This window comes from Zeus faber (genome assembly GCF_960531495.2).
Source record: "Zeus faber genome assembly, chromosome: 9".
NCBI classification, from domain to species: domain Eukaryota; kingdom Metazoa; phylum Chordata; class Actinopteri; order Zeiformes; family Zeidae; genus Zeus; species Zeus faber.
This window is the reverse complement of record NC_137197.1, coordinates 24,358,879-24,382,267: the sequence shown is the minus strand read 5'-3', so window position 1 is coordinate 24,382,267 and position 23,389 is coordinate 24,358,879. Positions and strand designations below refer to the sequence as shown.

At 43.0% G+C, this 23,389-nt stretch overlaps 1 protein-coding gene across 1 annotated transcript; it reads left to right on the top strand.

The window, feature by feature from the left end:
- Positions 1-814: 814 nt before the first annotated feature.
- On the top strand, positions 815-23,377 carry cep295 (centrosomal protein 295; the record flags this gene model as incomplete). Its single annotated transcript, XM_080006722.1, has 27 exons — positions 815-919; positions 1,813-2,013; positions 2,254-2,378; positions 2,772-2,865; positions 5,323-5,433; positions 5,691-5,831; positions 7,125-7,308; positions 7,683-7,877; positions 9,208-9,441; positions 9,549-9,652; positions 10,363-10,539; positions 11,574-11,644; positions 14,805-15,837; positions 15,987-16,137; positions 16,450-16,620; positions 16,950-17,093; positions 17,229-17,302; positions 18,970-19,069; positions 19,309-19,518; positions 19,798-19,919; positions 20,213-20,609; positions 20,880-21,023; positions 21,298-21,782; positions 22,214-22,336; positions 22,423-22,726; positions 22,944-23,037; positions 23,195-23,377. The coding sequence occupies 27 exons, from the start codon at positions 815-817 to the stop codon at positions 23,367-23,369; spliced, it is 5,469 nt and encodes a 1,822-aa protein (XP_079862848.1). The 3' UTR covers positions 23,370-23,377.
- Between the last annotated feature and the right edge of the window lie 12 nt (positions 23,378-23,389).

Here is a 23,389-nt window from a genome sequence, read left to right as displayed (position 1 = left end):
CACGGCGGCGGAGCGGGGCTGACGTCGAAGCGCGATCGTCACCTGATTGTGACGTCACCGAGTCACCGGAACGGGAAGGCGTTCGGCAGGCTCGGAGGTTCCCGCGCTGCCTCGTGACGCCGCCGCCGCCGCATGTCGGTGCTCCTGCTGTTTCGAGTTGTTGGCGGAGGAATGGAGATATAGGCGCGAAAGTAGTTATTAACAGAAGAATACACTGATAAAGAATATACACACCCCCCGAGCCCGGGGATTAATAAAGTGTTATTTTATGCCCGTGCGGAGGCCTGTCTGACTCGTTTCTTTGCTTTTGTTTTTTATTCCTCTGCCTAAATAATTGATCAAGAATAGCACTGCATCGAGTTGAAAACACGAAGCGTTGCAAGGAGCTTGCGGGGTTTTATTTAACTGAAGCCGTCGCCCCCACCGAGTGCCGGTGAAGCGGCTGCTATCGTTGACGCCTGCGGACCGACAGGCGTCGCTGTGATTCACCGCCACTCGCCGCGGGGAGGCCAGTTTAAACTGCCGGATGTGACGTCAGGGGCACTCAACGGCCACTCGTCGGCGAGAGTTTCTGGGCGAGAGGCAGAAATGGACGATTTCCACTTTGTTGCTGCGCTATGAATTTTCCGGCCACGTTGTGTGATGTAAATTGAAAATGTATTTTTATTTTTTATTTTTTTAATGCAGCTTTACCTAATGATCATGGCGACGAAGGCGGCCAGCCCACTTTAACACAGTGAGCGCTCGCTCTCTCTCTCTCTTTTTTTTTTTTTCCACTGTAAAGTCGAAATGTTTGATATCGACTTTTTCCATCATGAAGAGAAAAGGGGCCCGGCCGAGACCGAGTCCGAGTCCGAACGAAGAGGCTCAGCTCATACGAGAAGAGTCCGAGAGGAGGAGGAAGCTACGGATACAGCAGGTATTGTGCGGTATCAGAACCGTATGGGTCATTAAATAGTCTTCAATTTAACTGTATGTTCGTCTTGATTTCATCATACACCTCTTGTTTGATTGGATTCGATGTACTTACAAGTGCAACGTCCTGTGGAGGGGAAAAAAGGGTTTATTAGATTTATTCCAGTTTCCAATCAACTTGCTATCTGAGCTAAAGGAAGCTGTTGCAATACAGTGAATTCATTGTTTGTTTTCAGGTTTATTGTTTGTTGCCCATTTTCCATCCTTCGAATAACGGCCATCCGTCTTTGATCTCGCTCCATCTGTCTGTACAAATTATGCAGAACTCATCTGCAATACTTTGAGTAAGATAGAGATGATTTATCCCAAAATCAAAGTTTCACATTTAGTGAAAATTTGTCATAATAGGTCAAAATAATTTACAAGATTTGACGCTTTGATACCTACCTACCTTTTTGCAGTTTCAGGAAAGTTGGTGTCATTGATTTGCAGCATCAATGTACAGCTGACAAATCTGCAGGAATTGCATGATGCAATCATGTCAACATGTACCGGAATCTCAAAGGAATGTTTCCAACATCTTGTAGAATCCATGCCAAGAAGAATTGAGGCTGTTTTGAGGGCAAAGGGAGGCTCTACCCAGTATTAGTATAGTGTTCCTAATAGTGTGTTCCTCAGTGTGCTCACTGAGTGTAGGTGTGATGCTATGAGATAGAAACTGCCATAGGCTGGCTTACATGGCAGCTCATGAAATCTCAAAAGATGCTGTATCTATGGTAACGTGCCCCAAATACCTGCAAATCGGTGACTTTCCAGCGTCATGGAGACCTACTCAAAATTTTGTTTCAGGATTTGAGGGGTCACATCCTTGTAACGCATGTTTTCATTGCTTCTCAGGTGCGGGAGCAGGAACGGTATATCGCCCTGCAAATCCGGAAAGATGTACAGCGGAGACGGGATCTTGCGCTCCAGAACCTTGCAGAGGAGTTGAGGGAAGACTGGGAGCAACAGCAGAGAGAGAAAGTTGAGACCCTCCAGAGGTTATATCAGGAGAGTCTACAGTTCATTGGGCAGGGACACAGAAGTGCAAAAGAAAATGTAAGTGGAAGCTGCCGGAATTGAATTACATTAAATATTTCCCTGTGAGGAAAATAAACATTGAGTGGCATTTAAAATACATTACATAGAAGGTGAATTTTAAGGACACAAAGTTGGCATTATGGCTATGTGAGGTTGAAATGCAGTGTCCGATCATGTTTGCGTCTTCGTGTACCTTGCAGTGCCACAGCATAAATAGACGACTTTTTTGACACTTTGCACCATTAACTGCTGATCCAGGAACCAGATTGGACGGCCATAGCTCAGAGAGAAGTGGAGAACCAGACGAAGGCAGAAGAGCGGTACAGAGAAGCCCTGAAAGAGCTGAAATCACAGAAGAAAAAAGGCCATGAGGAGCAAAGCCGGTAAACGGCTACTGCACGTCACTAAGGATTAGAGGGGTTGCACCAATATCCACTTGGAGTCTTTAACATAAACCACTGACTTAGTTAGTTCCAATCTGAACCATTACACTGAAAAGCATGGAGTGATATGGTTGGTTTGGGGTCAGGAGAACATGATTATTTACAGTGAGACATCTATCGTGCATCTATCTTTTAATAAAGCAGCAAACCAGGTCACTGCAATATATGACTGTTTAATAGAGTGGTTGTTATCGTGGTTTTTTTTATATTTAAACTCAATGTTGGACCGATATTCAATATTGTCTGTATTGGTATCTGTGAATGCCTAGATGTCTGCTTCTTTTAAAAACCTCCCTTTTGAAATAACATCTCTGTCCTTTGTCTCTTTGGTAGTTCTCTCACCGCCAGGAAAAAGGCACTGCAGACTGAAAAAGAGCGGGCGGCGAAAGTGGCGAGTCTCCCGCCGCCACCACCAAATCCCATTGAGGTGATTTTGCAATTCTCACAGATTTAGAGCAGATTCCTCTTAGGCCCAAAAGTCAAAATTCATCCCGTTAGAACAGTTAACTTAGTCATTCAAACAAGTTACTTAAATGTTTTCTCAGTGTTTACCAACTCGTGTTTACTTAAATGTTTTCTCAGTGTTTACCAACTTGTGTTTAGGCCAGGAAAGAAAGGAACTGATTCAGATCGTATGCCCGTTGCTGACAGATTGTCCAAACGATCACATCCACACTGGACATAACGTACTCCTTGCTGATGCGTGCATCGATGCAGATGCTACTGTGTTGTTAAGGCAGCAAATGCTGTGACAGCATTTTTGAAAAAGGAACATGACCTATGGTGCAGTGCACAATAGGGATGCAATTTTTATTATTTTTTTCTGGCTGATAGCCGGCCCTCGTCAACAACATTAAGATGATCTATTTAGAATGGATAAATGGAAAATAAACATATTTTGGTAATGGCAATATTCTGACTTGTTGACGACATTAGGGATGGGCATGAGTACCTGACGTTAGTATTTGTTCAAAGTATAGAGTAATCGTATTCTAACATTTTAACCAGAAGGTGCACGCAATTAGGTTTGGGGAAAAACAATCGCATTACTTTAAATAATATATAATCCAGTCACACTCTGGGCCCTTTCTATAAATATAGAATTTTCATTTTGTTACTCTTTCGTTTGTAAATAGCTATGCTCACCGCGGCCACACTTCTGGGTTTGGGGACTTTACCGGGCCAGTGGGCTGCTTTAGCTGTCCTCTTATGTGCCAGAAATAAAAGACACGTGTGGTTGCGAAGTGTTGTCCCCGTGAGTTGTATTTAAGAAATACATTATAGTTTGCTTTTACCATGCAACAAACGTTAGTTACAAATTTTTTCCCCTAAATTTATAATATTTTTTTAACTGTTTGACTGATAGAATTAATCTGGCCGAAAAGGACTGATATGTCAGTCGGACATTCTTACAGCACTCAAAGTCAAGCGAAACCAGAATATTATTGTTGCATCAAAAAATGAAAAGAACAAGAGACAACAGGAAAATCCATTTTAAGTAAAAAATAAATAAATAAATAAATAGGGGAAGAAAAAAAAAAGAGTATTTTATTTGCATTTATTAATAATAACAAAATATTTTATTTAACTAGATCTCTGTGGGCCTGAATTTTAAGTGTTTTTAATTGTGTGATCATTGAGGCTTTTCCTTCGCGTTATACAGAATAATAAAGAACAGCTGTTAGCAGTAAATTCTGTGTAGGTCGTGGTCATTATTCAAAATCAGAATTTATTGGGATACGTATTGTAGCATGGCCTCTGTATCGTATCGTAGGGTTGTAGGCAATACCCAGCCCGAGAATGACAACCTACCGCCTTTGCCGGATGTTTTTATCCAGCAATGTCACGGATTCCATGTGGGGTGCTTATGTTTTCTTGATTTGACTACTTTAACAAGTCATTACTGAAATCAAGTTGTCTTAACAAAATTAACCTATAAGTTGGCCGAAAGTTGTTGAACCGCTTGAAAAAGAGTCAAACTGACTTGGTTATGAGAAAACATTCCAGTAACTAATTTAAACAACTAAAAAAAAAAAAAAAAAACAGTATAATGAGATAATCTAAGACTTTTGGGCCTTTTTGAAGACAAATTCTGTCAAAGGGAAAATTCACCTTTTTCAGTGCTTGTGTAAATGGATTTGTGTCTGATAAGACAACTCAGTCAGTTTTTCTGTGAGCTGCCTTTGTCAGAAAACATGTGATTTAACATGCTTCAGATTTCTTTCTTCAAATAGAACCAGTAAAAATAGTGTTTTTATTGTAGATGGATTATTTTATGTATTTGATTTTACTATGTTTCCTAATAGAATGAAACAAATGAAGCCCCATGCGTAAGCCACCAACAGTCCAGGTGTGTGGGGAGCAGCAGCTCATTTGCATTAAAGCAACACGCACACTACTACAGACTGTCAGGAACAGGAGGGTTAAAGAGGCATGTTAGAATGGCTAGAATGCATAATCTGATTGGTATTTTCAGCAAAAAAACTGTTTTGAGGGCCCCAGAACCTATATTAAGTTGTTGAAAAGGAGAATAATATGGCTCCTTTAAGACTTAAGGGATGAAAGTAAATTTGAAGAATTTATCCCTGTAGCATCCTGAATTGTAACTATAACTGAACTTTAACAGTTTTCAAAAACAGCCACCATAGCCACTTTCAAAAGCATTCGATTTGCAATCCATTATTACCAAACTATTTGGAACAAATCTGCTAGTCACTGGTGGTGTTGTGGTTGATGTTCTTTAATCTGCACCTTTGTTTATCGATGAGGTCAGTTTGGATCCTTTTTTTTGGCCTCAGAATAAAAACAGCAAACTTTCAATGTCATGCCCTCATTAGTGGAGGTTTACCGGTTGACACGGTATCCTAACATTTTGTGCAAACAGAGCTTGGAGTTCACCAAACATGTGGTGAGGAAATCGCATGTGAACGCCCTCTCTGAAACACACTACAACATGCCTGACACTGCTGTGGACAGGGAGGCAAGAGTACCACAGGTATGTGTTCCATCAAACGTAAAATGACTCTGTACCATAACCAGCAGGCCATCTCTCCTGATCATCTAGGTCAGGGGTTCACAATTTTCCTCATTGTACGTTTATTATATCATTTATTATTGTCTTGTATTTTTGTTTTAGACAATTTCTAGTTACAAGTATTTGTAATTGGTTAACAAAAATCTCTGTGCCGTGCAGACCTGGTTTGAATCATTGATCTAAGAAAACTTTCCAAACTTTTCACGCCCATTTCCCAGCCTGACGCGCACAAGGTGGCAGAGCTTGAGGCACAGAGGCTGCAGGAATTGGGAAAGGAGGTGCAGAGACAGCGAGAGGAGCAGCTGGAGAAGGCGCGGCTCAGAGGGAGGCATGCACTAAAGAGAGAACAGCTCATGCAGGTACATTTCAAAAACATAGGTGAATGGTAACGTCCCTGTGAGCAAACTGTAAAAACACTGCAGATTAGAGTCCTGCACCGGGTCGGGTCGCCACGGGCAACCCACACGTGCTGTTTTGACCCACAGTTAAGTTCTAGGGCTGCCCCCGACGAAAGAGTTTCCTAGTCGACTAGTAGTCATCAGTTCAAGCCATTAGTTGACTAGTCGTCTCACGTTTATGGTATAAATTTAATTATTTAATTATATATTTTTTGGGCATCAGAAAATGGTTTTAGTTCCAGGGCTGAGAAAGAATGTTATAACTAATATTGTTAACACTACATTACAGATAAATACAAAACCTAATTATAAGCCTTTAAAATCTAAATGTAATCAATGAGCCCATTGCCCTGTCAATGGTTCACCAGTTGTCCTTCCTTGGCCCACGTTTGGTAGGTACTAACCACTGCATACAGGGAACACCCCACAAGACCTGCTGTTTTGAAGATGCTCTGACCCAGTGGCCTAGCCATCATAATTTGGTCCTTGTCAAAGTAGCTCAGATCCTTACGCTTGCCCATTTTTCCTGCTTCCAACACATCAACTTTGAGAACTGACTGTTCACTTGCTGTTCACTTGCTGCCTAATTTATCCCACCCCTTGACAGGTGCTATTGGAATGAGATGATCAATGTTATTCACTTCACCTGTCAGTGGTTTTAATGTTGTGGCTTATCGGTGTGTATTGATATGTAGAAAAAAGGGGCGTAATAGGATCTTTAAGGTTTAAGGTGCAGCTCCTGAATGGAGTTTTTTTTTTTTTTTTTTTTTTTTTTTTTTTTTTTTAAATATGATTATTTATTTTAAAATTTTTCCTGCGAACAAACAACCAATGAAAAACTTGGACAACTAAGACTCCACAAGACAACTTACTGTGGACTAAAGTTTGGTAGGCTATTTGGGGGCAGCCCTAGTCGGTTCTTTTCTGATAACTCATAATACATTTGAAAACAGATGGATATTGAGAGGGAATTGATGGGAGGGGAGTATAAAATTGTCTTGGCAAGTATAAAAATGTCTTACACATGTCAAAACAAATTACAATTTAAAACAGATGTGTATTTTTATGTTAAGAAAAATAATTTGAGTGGTTCAAAAATATCGAGGCCTATGAGTGACCGGTCTGGTCAGTTTAGGTCTGTGCTTTATTTTATATGGGTTGGCTACGGTACCTTTCTTTGTTTTGAATAGGGAGTGGAATCCGAATTATTTCTAAAACCAGGGGACCTTGTGCGGTCTTTACATTCTCTTCTAGGACCGTGAGCGTTTCCTTGTCCAACTGGAGCACATGCAGCAGACGGACCTTCTCAGGAGGAGACTGCAGGTGTCTCAGATGCCTGCTCAGATCTTCCAGCCACTTTACAAGAGACAGGAGATAAGAGAGGACGGCCAGAGGGAGATGGAGTTTGCCTTTGAGGACATGTACACCTGTGAAAGGAGTAAGAATGTGCTTTCTGTTAAAACACTTTCTATGTAACATGAGGTGATAAAGGAAAGACATCTGCTTTTCACTTTATGCCCAAATTGGTTATGTAGGGTTGTAGCACTTAAGCTTTTTGGATAAGTAATTAATGATTATAGACCAATGGGGAGTTTTAGGCAAGCTGTTACTTACAGGAATATGGGAATAACGCATTTCTCATGAGAATCTTGTCGCATTGCGAGAAAGGGAAAGAATGTCCCTGAACAGCTTCGTCAGCATACTCGATGCATCACAATGTCATATTCTCGATCTGTCAATGACAAAATGAACTGGGAAAAAAAGAAAGTGAAGTGGAGCTCTCTCGGAACCCTAATCTCTGTCTGACCCCAGGGTTAAAAGGGGACCTCGTCCTCCAGCTTGTCCCGGAGCCACTGCCAGCACCCTCCACGGGCAGCCAGGACCAAGAGGTGGACCAAGAGATGGACGATGATAACGGATGTCTGGACGTCACTCCTGTGGCAGAGCATGGGCAGCATGACGAGAGCAAGGAATCAGGAGGCACTGTGGAGGAAACGTCACCCCAAGGTGAAGAGATGGAAGCCTGACACCAACCTTTGGAAGGGGTTGGCAACCATCAACCGTGCATCAGTTGTTGGTTGGTTAGACTGACATAATGGTAGCCAAATCGTATAATTTTATAATTGAGTGATAATGATCCTATATAATTATAAACCATATTTCAATATTCCCACTTGTTTCACCAGAGTAGAGTTGCCTCATTGACGTAGTAGATCAAGTTATTTTATTTGGTGGAAGTTTCTAAACATAGAGGTACACAGCACCTTTTTTTATTTTTTTTATTACCTTTTGAAAAGTGGTTGACAAATGGGCAACCAGACCACAAGATATCAAATTATGTTAATTAATATTACAGTGTCTTAAATTACTGAATTTTGAACAACAGTCAAGTGTCGGTCATCTTAAATTCACCCCAATGTGAAACTTCTGAAAGACGATAAACAATGGTATCGAATGATTAACTCTGCAGTGTTAACCACAGATTAGGGATGCTTATTTAGATTATTATTATTTTTTTTTTTTAAGACCAATAGCGGACCGTTGTTAACCAATCATAAACAGTTATCCGACAATATTAAAACATTAGGGCACTGTCCCTTGAAATTAATGAATTGAATTTGGGTTTTTTTTGTTATTGGACTTTACAAATGATAAATAAGGGAATCATAAATATATTTTTATATGCAAACAAAGCTCTCTGTATACCATAGATATATTTGAAAATATAAATACTGAAAACTGTGTTTTTAGTATTTTATTTGGAGCAACGGACACGGAGGAACTCGTGCCCTATTCCTGTGTGCCGTCCACCCCTTCTTTGAATATTCACATTAAACAGCCAGATCGACTGAAAAATGTTGTTTCTTTAGAAGGCCTTTAACATTGCATGGAAGACCGTCAATGATAATTACTAAACAATGATTGTGTTTATATTTCATATCCTCCTGTAACTTTAACCAGCAAAAAAATGAAATCCAAAAAAATGGATTTATTTTATTTTTTGCGGTGGTCATGGTTAGTTCAACCCCGTGGTCATCATCACAGCCCTAGTTGCTTGTGTCGCCGCCATGAGTTGTATCTAAGAAATTAATTTTTTTAGCCTATTTTTGTTTTACCATGCAACAAACTTTTTTTTTTTTTTTTAATTTTTTTTGATAATATTTTTTACGTGTTTAACTGATAGTATTAATCGGTCAAAATTCCTATTATCCGTTAAATGGTTAATTATCAACATCACAACATACAGATATTCTTTAGCTTGCTTCAATAACCTTTATTCTTAGTCACATGGTGGTGATTGGTGACTAAACAGATACATTTACTGTTCTTTTCATAGTGGGGCCCTCGAGGCCTGCACCCAGACAGGCGTTGAAAAAACTCCTCAATAAGATCAGGAGCCAGAGGGGCCAGCGGAGTAGCCATGGCAACCATATCCCCACAGCCGAGCCCCCAGTTGCGATCACTGATGACACTGTAGAACGGGACACGACCATCGACACGGGTTCCCTGAGCAGCGAGGGCCGAATGGGACCCCCGACAACCATCCCCAAGCTCGCCAAGTCACCCCTGGGTGAGTTACGCTCTCTAACAATACTGTGAGATATATCTATATATTTCAGTATTCTTTCTTGCATATCCTGGTGCTATCTAGTGTTTTGTATTCTTTAATCGTATCAGCATTTGAGACCACTGATGAGGAGTCCGTCGTGGCAGGGCCTGCACCACCCCCCGGTGGGGTTTCCAACCATATCCTCGAGTTTGAGCTGGAACGAAAGAGGAGGGTATGTCTTGATTATTCCTCTTAAGCCACAGTGTAACCCCGACTGAATCTTGATTTTTAATATGGGTTAATAAAGAAATTCTATCTATTTCACTTCTTAGATGGTACTATTTTCCATCTCCCCCCCCCCACTTTGAAAACTTGAGCATTGCACCGTTTTCTCAGATGTGCTACATGCTTGCTGTGATTAGCCAGCACTTAATTAATGCAGGTGTTTGTTCTTCACTTGATCAGTTCAGCCTCTACAATCAGTAGCAGGTGGTCTAGTCAGGCTTGGTGTTCAGTAAATTAACACAAAGCCAATGTTTAACTTTTTACAGTTTTTAGTGTTGAATGAATGATGGTTTTGGTAGCTTGGAGGCAACTTTTAGTACACAGGTTCGGATTGAAAGCAGGTGTTTGCCAGTAATGGATATTTTACGCAGAACCAGTTTGTTTGTTTTTTTTGGTTTTTTTCCCCCCCTTCCCAAGACTTTCAAACATCATGGGTTCTACAAGAGCCACTTCAATGTGGTTCAGTGCGTCAGCTGTGCAAAGTACATGGTGGGAGGAGGCTGTTCATTGGTCTCAACCCAACTGATGGAAAAACTTTATTGCAACATTTCTAACATTGACTCAATTTTCCACGAAAGGCTTTTTATGGAGACGAATTTAATGATTTTACAGTATGATTTTATAACTTGAAACAAACACAGTTTAACTGCCCACCAGGAAGAGGAGCTGGAGACAAAGAAGAGGCAGCAGCTAGTGTTGCTCCAGGAGCTGGAGGAGCAGAAGTCCCAGCTGGAGCACTTGCTGCTGGAGGCCCAGCAGGAGAGGGAGTGCCTGAGTGCTGCTGCTGCCCAGGAGGTAGCCGTCACTGCACCGGCTCCTGGTCCAGCTGCTCAGGTACGACCTCTCTGGGATATGGGTCTGGATTCTCACTCATTCTGATATTCGTTTACCTGTGAAAATGAAGTCCTACATCTTGGGCCAGTCATCATGCCACTACAATGAGGTTGCTCCTCAGCACACGTCTATTATTCACAGATGGATTGTGCAATATATTAAGGCAAATGACTATTTGCTTTTTTGGACCAAACAGTTCTCGCGTCTCCCTGAGGAGAACTGGGAAGGTCCCTTGACAACTGGACGCCTTCAAGGCCTTTTTTATGGTTGCATTCGCACTGCGAATGGGGTTTCAGCCCGACTTCCGTGTTCCGTGTTGTACTTACTGTGTAACTTTCACTTATTTCACCTTACCAGTCCGCTAAAATCTGTTTCTGAACAAATTTGAGGCAAGAAATAAGAAATCGAGTTGCTGAATCTTCACTCATGATAGATCTACAAGACCTAAGCTAAAACATTTTTCCGACTTTTGTAAGGCACGGGCACACATCGGGACAGCGCACAGGGATTTTTGGTTTCATTCAATTAATGTCGGAAAATAAAATCAATGAAATACATTCACAATAAAAATACTATTTTTATTGTTTTTCTATTTTTATTACCGCCAAGTGTACATGGGCTGCTCCACGCCTAGAGCGATGTGACTGGAATGGTCAGACTATCCTCAGTCCGAGGGACCTGCGTGGGACTGTGGACTTATGTCTGAACCAATAACCGTGCACTAACGTCATGAAAAGTTCCTATTATTCCGATCAGTCCCTGCCAAAAAATAAAAAATAAAAAAAACCCTCAAAATGGTGTTCTAAGAACTACGGTTGTTCCTAATTCCTGCAGTGCGGACACACAAAAGGCATGGTTCCTCCAAAAGTTGTTGAACTTCCTGTTGTGCGAAAACGCCTTATATTTCTTAAATACGTTCACTGGGGATAAGACACTTTTTTTTAATTAATAATTTGGTCTAATACATGCAGCTAAAACTCTTGCTGTAAACGTTTTGATGTTTGTGTGCTGAGACTTCTACTCTCGTACTGCAGCCAATACCTGTGATAGATGATCCTAGGAGAAGAATCAGAGAGTACCAACAGAGACTTCTGGAACAGAACAGGTGTGTACAACTACCAAACAGAAAACGCCAACATTAAAACACCAGTAATGTGTTTGTATTCTTCAAACTTATGTAAATACTTCAAGACAAATGTTAGTCAATTTAGCAGCCAGTAGGAGGGTGGTCAACAGGACTGGGCTTAGTCTTAACATGTCAAAATTGGTGCTGATGGAATTTGATTCCTAAATTACACTTTTTTTTTTGAGCAATTGCAGTTTTCTTTTTTGAGAAATGCAGTTAATGGTTATATACTGCTTTAAAATAAATGTATCTAATAGTTTTATCCATTTCGAAAAACTGCATGATCTATTTACTCTTACTTTAGAGATCTGTCGTGGTGGTTGTGCGTCGCCAGCGTTTCCATTTTCCGGTAATTGCCGGTTTTTGTAATCTGATGTCCGACATATTTAAATCTCTCCTTTCATAATGTCCGGTGAAATAATTCTCTCTGAGCACAACTTGAATTAGTGCTGGGTGATAAAAGCATAATGAAGATTATTGCCATATCGCCCCCCCACGTCCAAATAAAATAGACTCGATCGTTTCAATTAAAAATTCAAGTTGCAACGGAAAGCCAATCAGTTTGGTTAGAGGTGAAAGGTGACCTTTCACCTCTAACCAATCCTGGTGGTCGATATAGAAATAAGCTCCATTTGCAGGTTGCGATTGTAAATACACACACGGAGCAGAGTGCATAGTACAGCGTCCGGGTCTATGAGAAGCACAAAAATGTATTGACACTAGGGCCACATACAGTGCATCTGGAAAGTATTCACACCCCTTCACTTTCTCCACATTTTATGTTACAGCCTTATTCCAAAATGGATTCAATTCATTGTTTTCATCATCAATCTACACACAATACCCCATAATGAGGAAGCAAAAAAGTTTTTTTTTTTTTTTGTTTTTTTTTTTTTAAACATTTTTGCATGTACATATGTATTCACACCCTTTAATCAGCACTTTGTTAAAGCACCTTTGGCAGCGATGACAGCCTCCAGTCTTCTCTGGAATGATGCTACAAGCTTGGCACACCTGTATTTGGGGTATTTCTCCCATTCTTCTCTACAGATCCTCACAAGCCCTTTCAGGTTAGATGGGGAGCGTCGCTGCACAGCTATTTTCAGGTCTTTCCAGAGATGTTCAATCGGGTTCAAGTCTGGGCTCTGGCTGGGCTACTCAAGGACATTCACAGACTTGTCCTGAAGCCACTCCTTTGTTGTCTTGGCTGTGTGCTTACATCTCAAGGATGATCAGTGGAAACAGGATGCACTTGAGCTCAATTTTGTGTCATAGCAAAGGGTGTGAATACATATGTTCATGCGATATTTCAGGTTTTTATTTTTGATACATTTGCAAAAATTTCTAAAACCTTTTTCGCCTTGTCATTATGGGGTATTGTGTGTAGATTGAGGAAAAAAAAAAAGAAGAATTTTATCCATTTTGGAATAAGGCTGTAACCTAACAAAATGTGGGGAAAGTGAAGGGATGTGAATACTTTCTGGATGCACTGTACATCCATAGTTTGGCAATTTTTTTGGGATATTTAATTTCTGACCCAATGCAGACGGTGAATATCCATTGTGTTGTAAAATATGTCGAGACGTCCCGACGAAGGACACCACAAACTGTATTTATTTAGACCTACTTGGCATATTTATTTTGTTTTTATTTTTCCAAAATTGTATTTAAGTGAAATGTTAATTAAAAATGCTTTCTGATACTTATTGTTCACCATCAGAAATTATTTTATTTTAAGTAGTAATATTTATTTTTAAAATAGTTAAAATGATGGGACTTGTTTTATTTTAAATATTCAATAAAAAATATTATAAATCTACATGCCTTCATAATTTTATTCTTTATATAGCCTGCCTATCAATTGTTTTTGGACCGGCACCGATTGATTTCTAACGGAAACTCTGTGAGATGCACAGGTTTTTTTCGGACAGAACGGGACAGTCCCTTAACTCAGTTGTGTTTAAAAAAAAAAAATAAAAAAAAAAATAAATAATAATAATAATAATAATGATTAAAAATGCGTTTCATAAATGTAGGAAACAATCAAAATTAGATCTAAAATGAAAACAGCCGCCGGGAGCAGGGAACCGCCGCACGTTACAGTGTCTGGAAGAGAAACTAAAAATAAATAAATAGACTCCCCTCCAATTGCGTTAGGTTGATGTTTTTCGTGCATGGGCATCGAGGTAGAGGATTGTCTGGGCAAGATATGCATGTTCATAAGGATTGGGTCCTCATCGCACCCACAATGTGCACACAGTGGAGCGCAGATCTGCACCAAATCCCTCGAACCGGTGCCGGGGGTCCATATGCTCTTTTCTTCATTTAAATTTTTTATTTAATTTTTTTTGTATTTTTACGTTCTTTTGAGCAACTGCCCCTCTTAACGTCTCTGCACAGGCCTGTAGAGCACGGAAGTGAGATCGGATGAACAGTGGTCAGCGGAGAGGGCGAGAGCATCCACCCTTTTTCTCCCTCTCCGCTCCTCTTTCAGAACATGGTAAACTTCACTTACACCATTTTAATGCTCTGATTTTTCCTGGCAGATTAAAAAAAATCTTGTCATCAATGTCAATCGCGATCAATGGAGTCTACTATTTAATCGTAATTCTGCCCAAGCCAAGTTCACGCGATACCATAAAGTATCGGATTAACATACCGAGCCCAGAAACATTTCATTATTGGTGGCGCTACTTTTCACATCCCTTTGCATTAAGAATAGCATGCAACCCGAAGTGGAATCGGTTTTAATGGTAAATGTTTGATATTATCGGTTTGGCTGTATTACTATTAAGTCAGACCTAAATTGAATCACCAATATTTTCACACACTTATACTCATCATTCGTTTCGTACTTTTTCGTCTTTCAAAATATACCTGATTTATAAAAGATGGAAACTGGTATTTCTATTTAAAGTATATTTTATAAAAGCTCTCCCTAATCTTCTCATCCAATCTTGTTTTCTGATTCTCATGTCATCAGATATAAATTTGCATACAGCCAATTGGATCAGGATATCTACCACTTGTTTGACCTTGCTTACTTTTTTAATGTGTATCTAGTTGGCTGCTGAGCATGTTTAATTACGCTGTGTTCAAGGTTTTTAGCCATACGGTTGATTTTGTTCCATCTCTATAGAATTCACAAGAGGTCTGTCGAAGTGGCACGCCAGCGTCTGGAGGAATACCAGCGAGCGATTCAAATTCGTTATAACATGACTGCCCACACGACGCTCCCCCCTGCTGTGCCTCCAGCGCACATTCCTCCTCCTCTGCACTCCACTAAGGATGCCGTGCGTCCTTTACAACCCCCCATCTGCTCTGTGGTGCCTTCCCATGTACCCAGAGCTCATGCTGAAGCTGCTGTACTGGACATCTCTAAAAGGGAACCAGCCATTTTGGCTACACCTCCACCCCTTTCTGGTCCTTTCCGCCATCAAAAACACAGTTTCGGTATAGACTCCAGCTCTGTGTCAATGCAGCAGGAATCCTCTGCAGAAAGCCCCCCGCACCAGGGTACAGGCACCACGGCCTGGCTGACACATAGCATAATGGAGAAAGTGACCAAACACTTTCCAGACAGACTGAAACACCCCTTGGGGCCCCTGCACAGCTTCGCTGCTGACCAGGCTCCAGTCCCCCCTGCTGCCGATCCCATTCGAACTGTCAGCCCAAGTACAGCAATGGGTCTGGAGCAAGGCTCGGTGCAGCCTCAGGCTTTCCTACAGGTAGACCCCCAGCTGGGATCTCTGGCCTCCAGGGAAACGGACTTGGGAAGGCAGCGGCGGACGCTGCAGGAGGCTCAAAGATGGATGCTGGAACAGAGGGAGGTTATGGAGAAGGAGAGACAGAAAAGGGGGGAGCAGGAGAGATGGCAACACGAGGAGCAGGAGAGATGGCAACACGAGGAGCAGGAAAGACGGAAATGGGAGGAGGAGCAGAGATGGAAATGGGAGGAGGAGAGAAGGAGACAGCAGCAGGAGGAGGAGAGACAGAAATGGGAGGAAGAGGAGCGACTGAAGCAGGAGGAGCAGAGATGCATGCAGGAGAAGAGATGGTTGTGGGAGGAAGAGCAGCGACAGAAAGGGGAGGAGAGACTGAAACGGGAGGAGGAGAGGGATCATATGAGGAGGCAGCGGGAGGCACTGCAGGGTCTGATCGATGCCGATACAGTGAGTTACCAATTGAACTTTTGATGTGAATAGTGTTGTTTTGCAGTGCTGCACGCTGATCAACTTATCTTTTCCTTGATTTGGTTTGTTGTTGAGAAGTATTATTATTTAAGATTGTTTTCTGTCTCTTCCTGTGGCACCTTCCATAGCTTGCTCCGGAAACTGAAGACGGTGCGTTTTCTGAGGACATTGGCCAGGTCCGCCTCAGACTGCTGTCATCGCTGCTGAGAGCCATAGAGGATTCGCACGGAGGCACTTTGTCTCACCTGGAACAAGAACACCAGCAACCATCAACCAGCAGTGAGGGGGGCCCAATGCATTTTGGGATCTGTTTTTAATTAAAACCCCTAACTTTAATATGGAGTTTCCATCCAAGTCTTATGGGAATCTCGAGCTGATGTTGACATGTCTTTGGGTTAAAGGGTGGATCTGTAATATTATGATTGTGGCACATAACATAAAAGCGAATGGAATTATCAATTGAAATTGTTTGTACAATTGATCTGCAACTAAAATGTCATGATTATGACAGCCCCTGATTCCTTATTTATCAGGGTAAAACGATTCTCCATCCGAATTTTGAATAACAAAATCTTTTCCTCCTTTTTAAAGCTCCAACCTCTTCGAGTGTTCCCCTCGCCCCACCAGCGCCGTGGTCTGGCCTCCACCCCACCCATCCAGCGTCGAAGCCCCCTGTCGCCCGTGTCAAGCTGGTGACCGGGCAGCATGAGCTCAGTGCCATCCTGGAGGTGGAGACACCACTCAACGGCAGCCTGCTGACAGGTGGTGTGGACGCTGTTACAGTCGGTGGGAATTTGTAAAAATGTTGTTTTTTTATCATTGAGAACACATGTATATCACAGAAGTTGCCGCTTGTGAAAATGTTATGTAATAGGTTGTTACAAAACTTAACTTATTCAAGATCTTTACTATAAAATGTGTGGTTATGACATAATGTGGTGTTCTAATCCTCTTTAAACTCAAAGTTATTTAGGTATACTAGACTGTTTATTTTCCTTTAATGTTTTTATTTTGTGAAAACTCAAATGCTCTGCCTCCTGTGGAAAGCCATGTGTCTCTGCTTAGTGTGAGATGTTTTGGCTGCTCCTCAGGTCTGGAGGATGACGTTAGTACGCTGCCGCATGCAGTGACCAGGTTCCAGCTGGAGGAGCCAGGATCCCCGGAGGTCTCTGGGGGAGGGACCAGCTCGCTCTCAGAAGGATCCAGGGGGAAGAGGCCAGAACCATCTCAGACAGGTATGCAAGTGTGGGATATATATTTAATATATATTGTTTTTTAAATAAATGTATCAATGCCAAAATTTGGGGATTTAATGTCGACAATTTTTCCCTATTTAGAAGTCTTATAAGATTTTGTGTATCTGCACGCAGGACCTGAGGTCCCAGGCTCTGGAGGAGGTGCTAGTCCTTACTCTGCCATCAGCAGCTGCAGATCCCCCACAGAGGTGAGCAAACGTAAGCACTTTAGCAGGGCTTCAAGTTCTCTGGCACTGGGCCTGGTTTCCGGCGTGTGGCTGTTTTACATTCACAAACTATTCTTGGGGGGACTCACTCCACACTAGGTTTTGTTTTGGATGTGGGTTATTTAATCATAGAGAAATAAATGGTGCAAAGCACATACTGTTATAATCAATGTGTGCAAGTCTTTGTCGCTGGTCAAGAACATTTTAGACTTTTTTTTTTTTTTTTTTTAAGCCCTGCTTTAGTTACTTAGTGCGGTCTCAAGGGCACTATTTCACAACCTGCATTAAGAGCATATCCCTAATGGATAATGTCTGTTGCAAACTAGCGTTTCTTCCATTTATTTTCATATATAAGACCCCCACCCCACCCCCCACCCCCCTCTGAGGTTCACCTTGTTGTGGATCAATGATGAAAACTAGCCAAATCTGAGGCCTGCGCACTGATGTGTGTCATGTGCCCATGATTATGCATGAGAAGCTTGTGTGTGTGTGTGTGTGTGTGTGTGTGTGTGTGTGTGTGTGTGTGTGTGTGTGTGTGTGTGTGTGTGTGTGTGTGTGTGTGTAAGGTTTTGTGTTTTTCTGAGCGATGATGTGAACTTATTGCTCCTGAAGTGTGTAAAACACACTTTGTGAGGGTTTCTACACTTGAACTGAGCTCAGTGTGTGAATGTGTCAATGGCATCATGAACTTTACTTTTTAAGTAGATGTTGGTCAGGATCAACAAGAGAAGGTTGAAACAAAGGAAACAAACATACATGACAGGGTTAAAACGTGTCAAAGCTTGTCTGTAAAAATGTAACTTGTAATTTACTTCAGGTATCACTGTGTCCATATGATAAGTAAAGCTTTATTACAAAGTGCTTCCAAGACAGAAAAGTGACAAACATCGAAACACAATGAAAAATGTATTAAAACAAACTAACAAAACATATTTCAACATCAGTAATACTTTATAAGAGTCTTGCTCTTAAAAATCATTTTAAGAGCAAGACTTTGCTCCAAAATCATTGGACTTCCTGTAGCTCAAGCCTTTCAAGAGGCCCATAGCAACAGCTTGGTTAGGCTGGCCATAAAGATTTCCTCTGACTCCACACATGTTTTGCACAATCAATATCAGCCCCTGCCTTCAAATAGGCGCTTCAGAGTCCATTCCTTCAATCGAAATAGGCTTAAAAACTCCTTTGTACATCAGTCCATTTTACTACTAACCAAACAAATGATCCCAGAGCTTTTTATGATTTCATGGGTATTAGTCTTCTTATGTCTTTGTAAATTGTCTTACCTGTCATTTGTGCTGTTTTTTTGTGTATCTGTGTGCTGTGCCGTGTCATGTGTCTGTACTTGTGTTTATCCTGTCAACACCTGTGCTTGTCTAATCGGTCATGTGTTGCTTGTGTATCGTTGTGCTGTCATGCCAGGTGCCAGTGATTGTTTACCTGTACGTCCTAAATGTTTTGAGGGGCTTTTCCCAGGGACGCAAAATGACATTCAGTGCCCTACTGACCAATAAAGTTTTATTGTATTGCTGTATAAAATGCAGAAAATACAGACAATAATGAAAAACAAGCCTCACGTACTTGAACAGTGAGGTTCACTGTTGATTGGTGTACTGCATTGGCCTAAATCCTGTGATTTCATGTTCTGTCAGTCTGCTCATAGACGAGCTGACTCTGACTGCCTCTCCTCCACCCCCATCTCCACCGGAAGCTACGTCACCACAGACCCAGAGCAAAACTGGGCCCAGACAGGTAAGGGACTTTACCCTTTTTTATTTGGGTGTGGGGAGGATGTCTTCCTGTGGGGCAGTTCTGTCCAACACATGTCTGTATACAAAGAAAAAAACAGAAAAAATAAATGGTTTTTTTTTGTTTAGTTAAAAACTTTGTGTGAATTGCAGCTTTTGTCTTTATGTTGCCCGTCATTCTTAAAGCACTTTGCCGGACCAAGTCTTCTCCATGCTCCCCTGTCTTTGCTTCTCCTCCTGTAGAAGCCACCCCGCCCCCCGCCAGGCTCTGTGTGGAAGGCTCGGTCTCGCCGGCGGCCTCCCCTCCGTCGGCTCAGAGCTCCTGCAGCGTGGAGCGCTCGCCCTCCGCACTCTCCATGGACTCCCTGTTCAGCGACAGCAAAATCCAGCGCATCATTGACAAGTACACCAGGGAGCTCAACATCTCCCTCAGCTCCACAGCAAAGTCCATGGGTAGAGTTTACGCGACAAGACACAAGATCTGACCCGGATGTTCTCGCACTAAGCATTTATTTAAAGAGTAATGTTCATGAGTGATAATTTTGTCCGTCGCCCCAATCTGAAGGAGATTTCCTAAATCCATCCTTAAGTCAAACTCAGACCTCCTTGTTGACAACAACGAACAAAAATAAAATAACGCTTAATTTATCCCCCGTGAAAATTCGGGAAATGATCGGACCATATTCACCCCTCTACAGCGGTGCTTTATTCTCCATTTTAATTTTCCTGCAGCTTCTTGTGCAGACGGAGAAGGTTCTTCCGTCCAGCAGAGCCCGGCCAGCGTCCAGGGGAGGGCAGCGGGGTCCCGGAGCGTCATCTCCGACAGCGAATCGACGCCACAGGAGCGCAGCCAGGTGGGAGCCCACCACAGTGCTACTTCTACACGGGGCCCAGGTTAAAACCACAAATTGGTTTAATCGTGAAACCCCAATCTCAGCTACCCCATCATATCAACCTAATCCAGCCTGCATGCCTGCCCTGCAAAGTCCTATGAATTAACTCCACCCGAGGAGAGGTGCTGCTTCATACAGATCCACAGAAAACCAACATGTACTTGTGTTGTGGCCGGTATCGCTGTTATTGTACTCGAGGTTAAACATTTTCAAGCCCTCAAACGAGTGAAACGTTCCCTTCGGCCTCTTTTCAGGAATGGGACAACACAGTCAACCAGTTCCTCGAGCGCTTCTCAGAGCCGGTCTCCCTGGTCCAGGACCAAGACTCTTCCTTCACACCTCTGATTGCTCAGGCGGCGGAGCTGTCCTCCTGTTTAGCCGCCGACCAGAGCGACCTCACCGCAGGGCTGCTGGTGGGTCAGCCGTCGATGGAGTCCTCCGCTATCGACCCGCCTCCGGGTCCCACATTGAGCTGCACAATCGGTCGCCCCTCTCATCAGACGGGTGCACGGGGCTTGTGTGCCGGGCGGCTCCTGCGTCAGGGGGACGCGGAGCAGTCGTCTGAGTGGTTGACTGAAGGACACGAGGAGCAGATGAGGCCGCTGACCGGGGAGCTGGACGAGTCGGGCTTCCACAGGAGCGTGAGCTCGGGTACACGAAGGGCTCAATCTGTATTACTGTGATAAAATGAGCGATGAAATCAACCCAGAGAGTTAGCAAAAGCACCGATTTTAGGTTGTTACATAAATGTCCAGCAGGGAAGGAAGGAAAGAATTTCCCTTCGCTTCGAGCATGAAACTAAATATTGTTGGAAATTATTTAATTTCACAATCAGATTTGGATCCAAAGAGGAGCGTTTTCCCTCTTTCGATAATCAAATCTGTCGTCTTGACATGTATAACAGTGGTGTTGTCTGTGCAGGTGCATGTGACAGTGTGGGTCTTGGTGGTTCAGCCCAGGAGCCTAAGGCCTCAGATTCGACCCCTGACCCTGGTCTGAATCCAGAGGAGGAGACGATGCAAAGCACCACTGGTCCAGTACATCAAGACACAGAAAGCAGTGGAGGTAAATGGAGTAGAAACAGGCTTGTAGCGGAGGGAGTTTTAGTTGCACTGTATAGTTAATTTTACACAGGATTTTTATTTTTTACATTTTTTTAAATCACTTTGTACAGAACCTGCAATGGCAACACTGGCAGCTGTGGAATCACCCCATGGTTGTTATCAACCATTGAATACTCGACAATTTTATTCAATCAAATTTTATCTCTGAATGCAGGAGAATGTTGTTTAAGATGTAGACATTCATTGTTTTGATATGGTGTTTACTCTGCTTCTAGTATTCACAGCCCAGGACTCTTTCTACCCGCTCCAAGTTGAGGTGACGCACAACGAGACGGTCGACACTTCCATGACCTTCCACCCGCCTGAACAGGAAGTGCCCGGCTCCACCGGGAGTGATGAAGACGCCGCCTCCTCTGAGTTCCCAGAGGAAAGCAACGCTTCCCCCGAGCGCCTCAGAGCCGAGGAGGCCTCCCGCTGCCCAGGTGCCGCCGCCGCCCTTCAGGACTTTCTCTGCCAGGTCACCGTCTTCCAGAGCCCCCCCCGGCGCTCTGTCCTAGTGGTGTCGCCCACCCCCCAGGAGGCGGAGCTGGCGTGTGTCAGCCTTTCCAGGTTGTCGCTCCGTGAGGCGTCCGTGTTGGGCTCGCTGCCAGCTGAGGCGGGCGATCAAGAAGAAAAGAGCGTTTGGTCTCAAAACAAAGACGCAAACGTTCAGCCATGTGCCAACCAGTGGCTCAGTGCTGCCCCCTGGGACCACGTCATGGTGAGAGCGGTTTATTTCTGTTTGAATGTCGGCCTGTCGCTATCATAGTATAAGCTTGTAGTAATAATGAAACCTTTCATACAAGATTTGCAGCTCAAAGTGCTTTACAGACATTTGGGATTCAGTCATTTACAGTAATTAATGATTTAAAGTGAATGAATAGTACGTTTGTGGCGGAAAAAGTCTTGCTCGTTAAAGGCCAAAAGTAAACATGGATGTTTTCAGTTGATTTTTTGGGGATGGTGTTCCACAACTTGAGGCGAAATAATGTCTGTCTGTGTCTGACATTGGAATGTAAACAATTAGGAGGAGGAATTTGCTTCAGCCCAACGCAGGAAACTCATCCAATTCTGTTTATTGCGCGTGTGTATGTGCGTCCGTGCCCCCCATTGGCTGAGTTGTTCTTATTGCGGCATCTCCTCGGCATCCAGGCGCACGCTGATGAGAAAGGGATCCTGGAGCAGTCTGAGATCACCTTGGTGAGCCTGACAGACAGCACGCTGCTGGACCAGGATGCAACTGACACCGAATACCAAGAAGGAAAACCAGAAGAGGTAACTGTCCCTTTTAATGCAACAAACCAGAATTTTCTACTTTATTGGAATCTTCTACAATTTGATGGCTGTTTTTTCTCTTCTAGGAATTGGAACAGTTACCTGAGGACAATCCTACTTCTATGGAAGAGAAGCCTGAGCCACAGGGTGACCCCCCACCCCCGTGTCCAGTGACGCTGATGGAGTTTGAGTGGAGCCCCGGTGGAGGCCTCCAGGAGGCCTTCCAGACGAGACGCAGGCTCCTGCACCAGAGATCTGCTCACCGGGTGGCAGAGATCAGGGCCAGACGGGTACCGCCCGAGAGCCACGCCCAGCCCAAAGCCAAGACGCAACATCCCAAACGCAGCAGCAAGGCAGGAGTCCAGGACAAGAACACACCTCCCGCTCCAGGTAGCGGAACTTAATACTACTATAGAAATATCTACAAAAGAAGAAACCCCAGTCGTGCAGCTATGCTTTACGGTATAACATTAAGAGCACAATCTGTACTAGATAATTAATAGCAGTTACAAGTTTGCCCTTGTGCACCATAATTTTATGCCTTTTTAATTGAAAGAGTTTTTGTAGCCACAGCTCTGACAATATTGACTGGAGTCTCTCTCCTCAGTGAGCGATGGAGTGAAGAAGTCGGGCGAGGTCAGGACCTGCTCCGTGGAGCAGAGGAAGCTGAATGTTTCAGAGATGCACCAGAGAACACAAAGGTACGATGGAGCAGTCCACACCTTCCACATTGATCATTTATTTTTGGTTTATGGAAAATTGACCACATGGTGAGAAACCTTTCTTAAAATAGTCTACTGCTGATAAGTTTATGAAAGGTAAATGCAGTGTACAGGAGTGGTCCACTTGTTTGTGCAGGTTGTACGGCCGTCTGGAGGAGGTGAAGCACCAGAAGGAAGTGAAGAGCAGGCAGGAGGCATCCGCCCAAAACAGACTGAAGGCCAGAGAGTTCCACAAGGTAAATGCACTTATGTTGTTTTTTTTTCCATGTAATACTAACTTATTTCTGGATTTAACTCATTCTGGCACTTGATTAGGAAAGTGAAAAAAAAC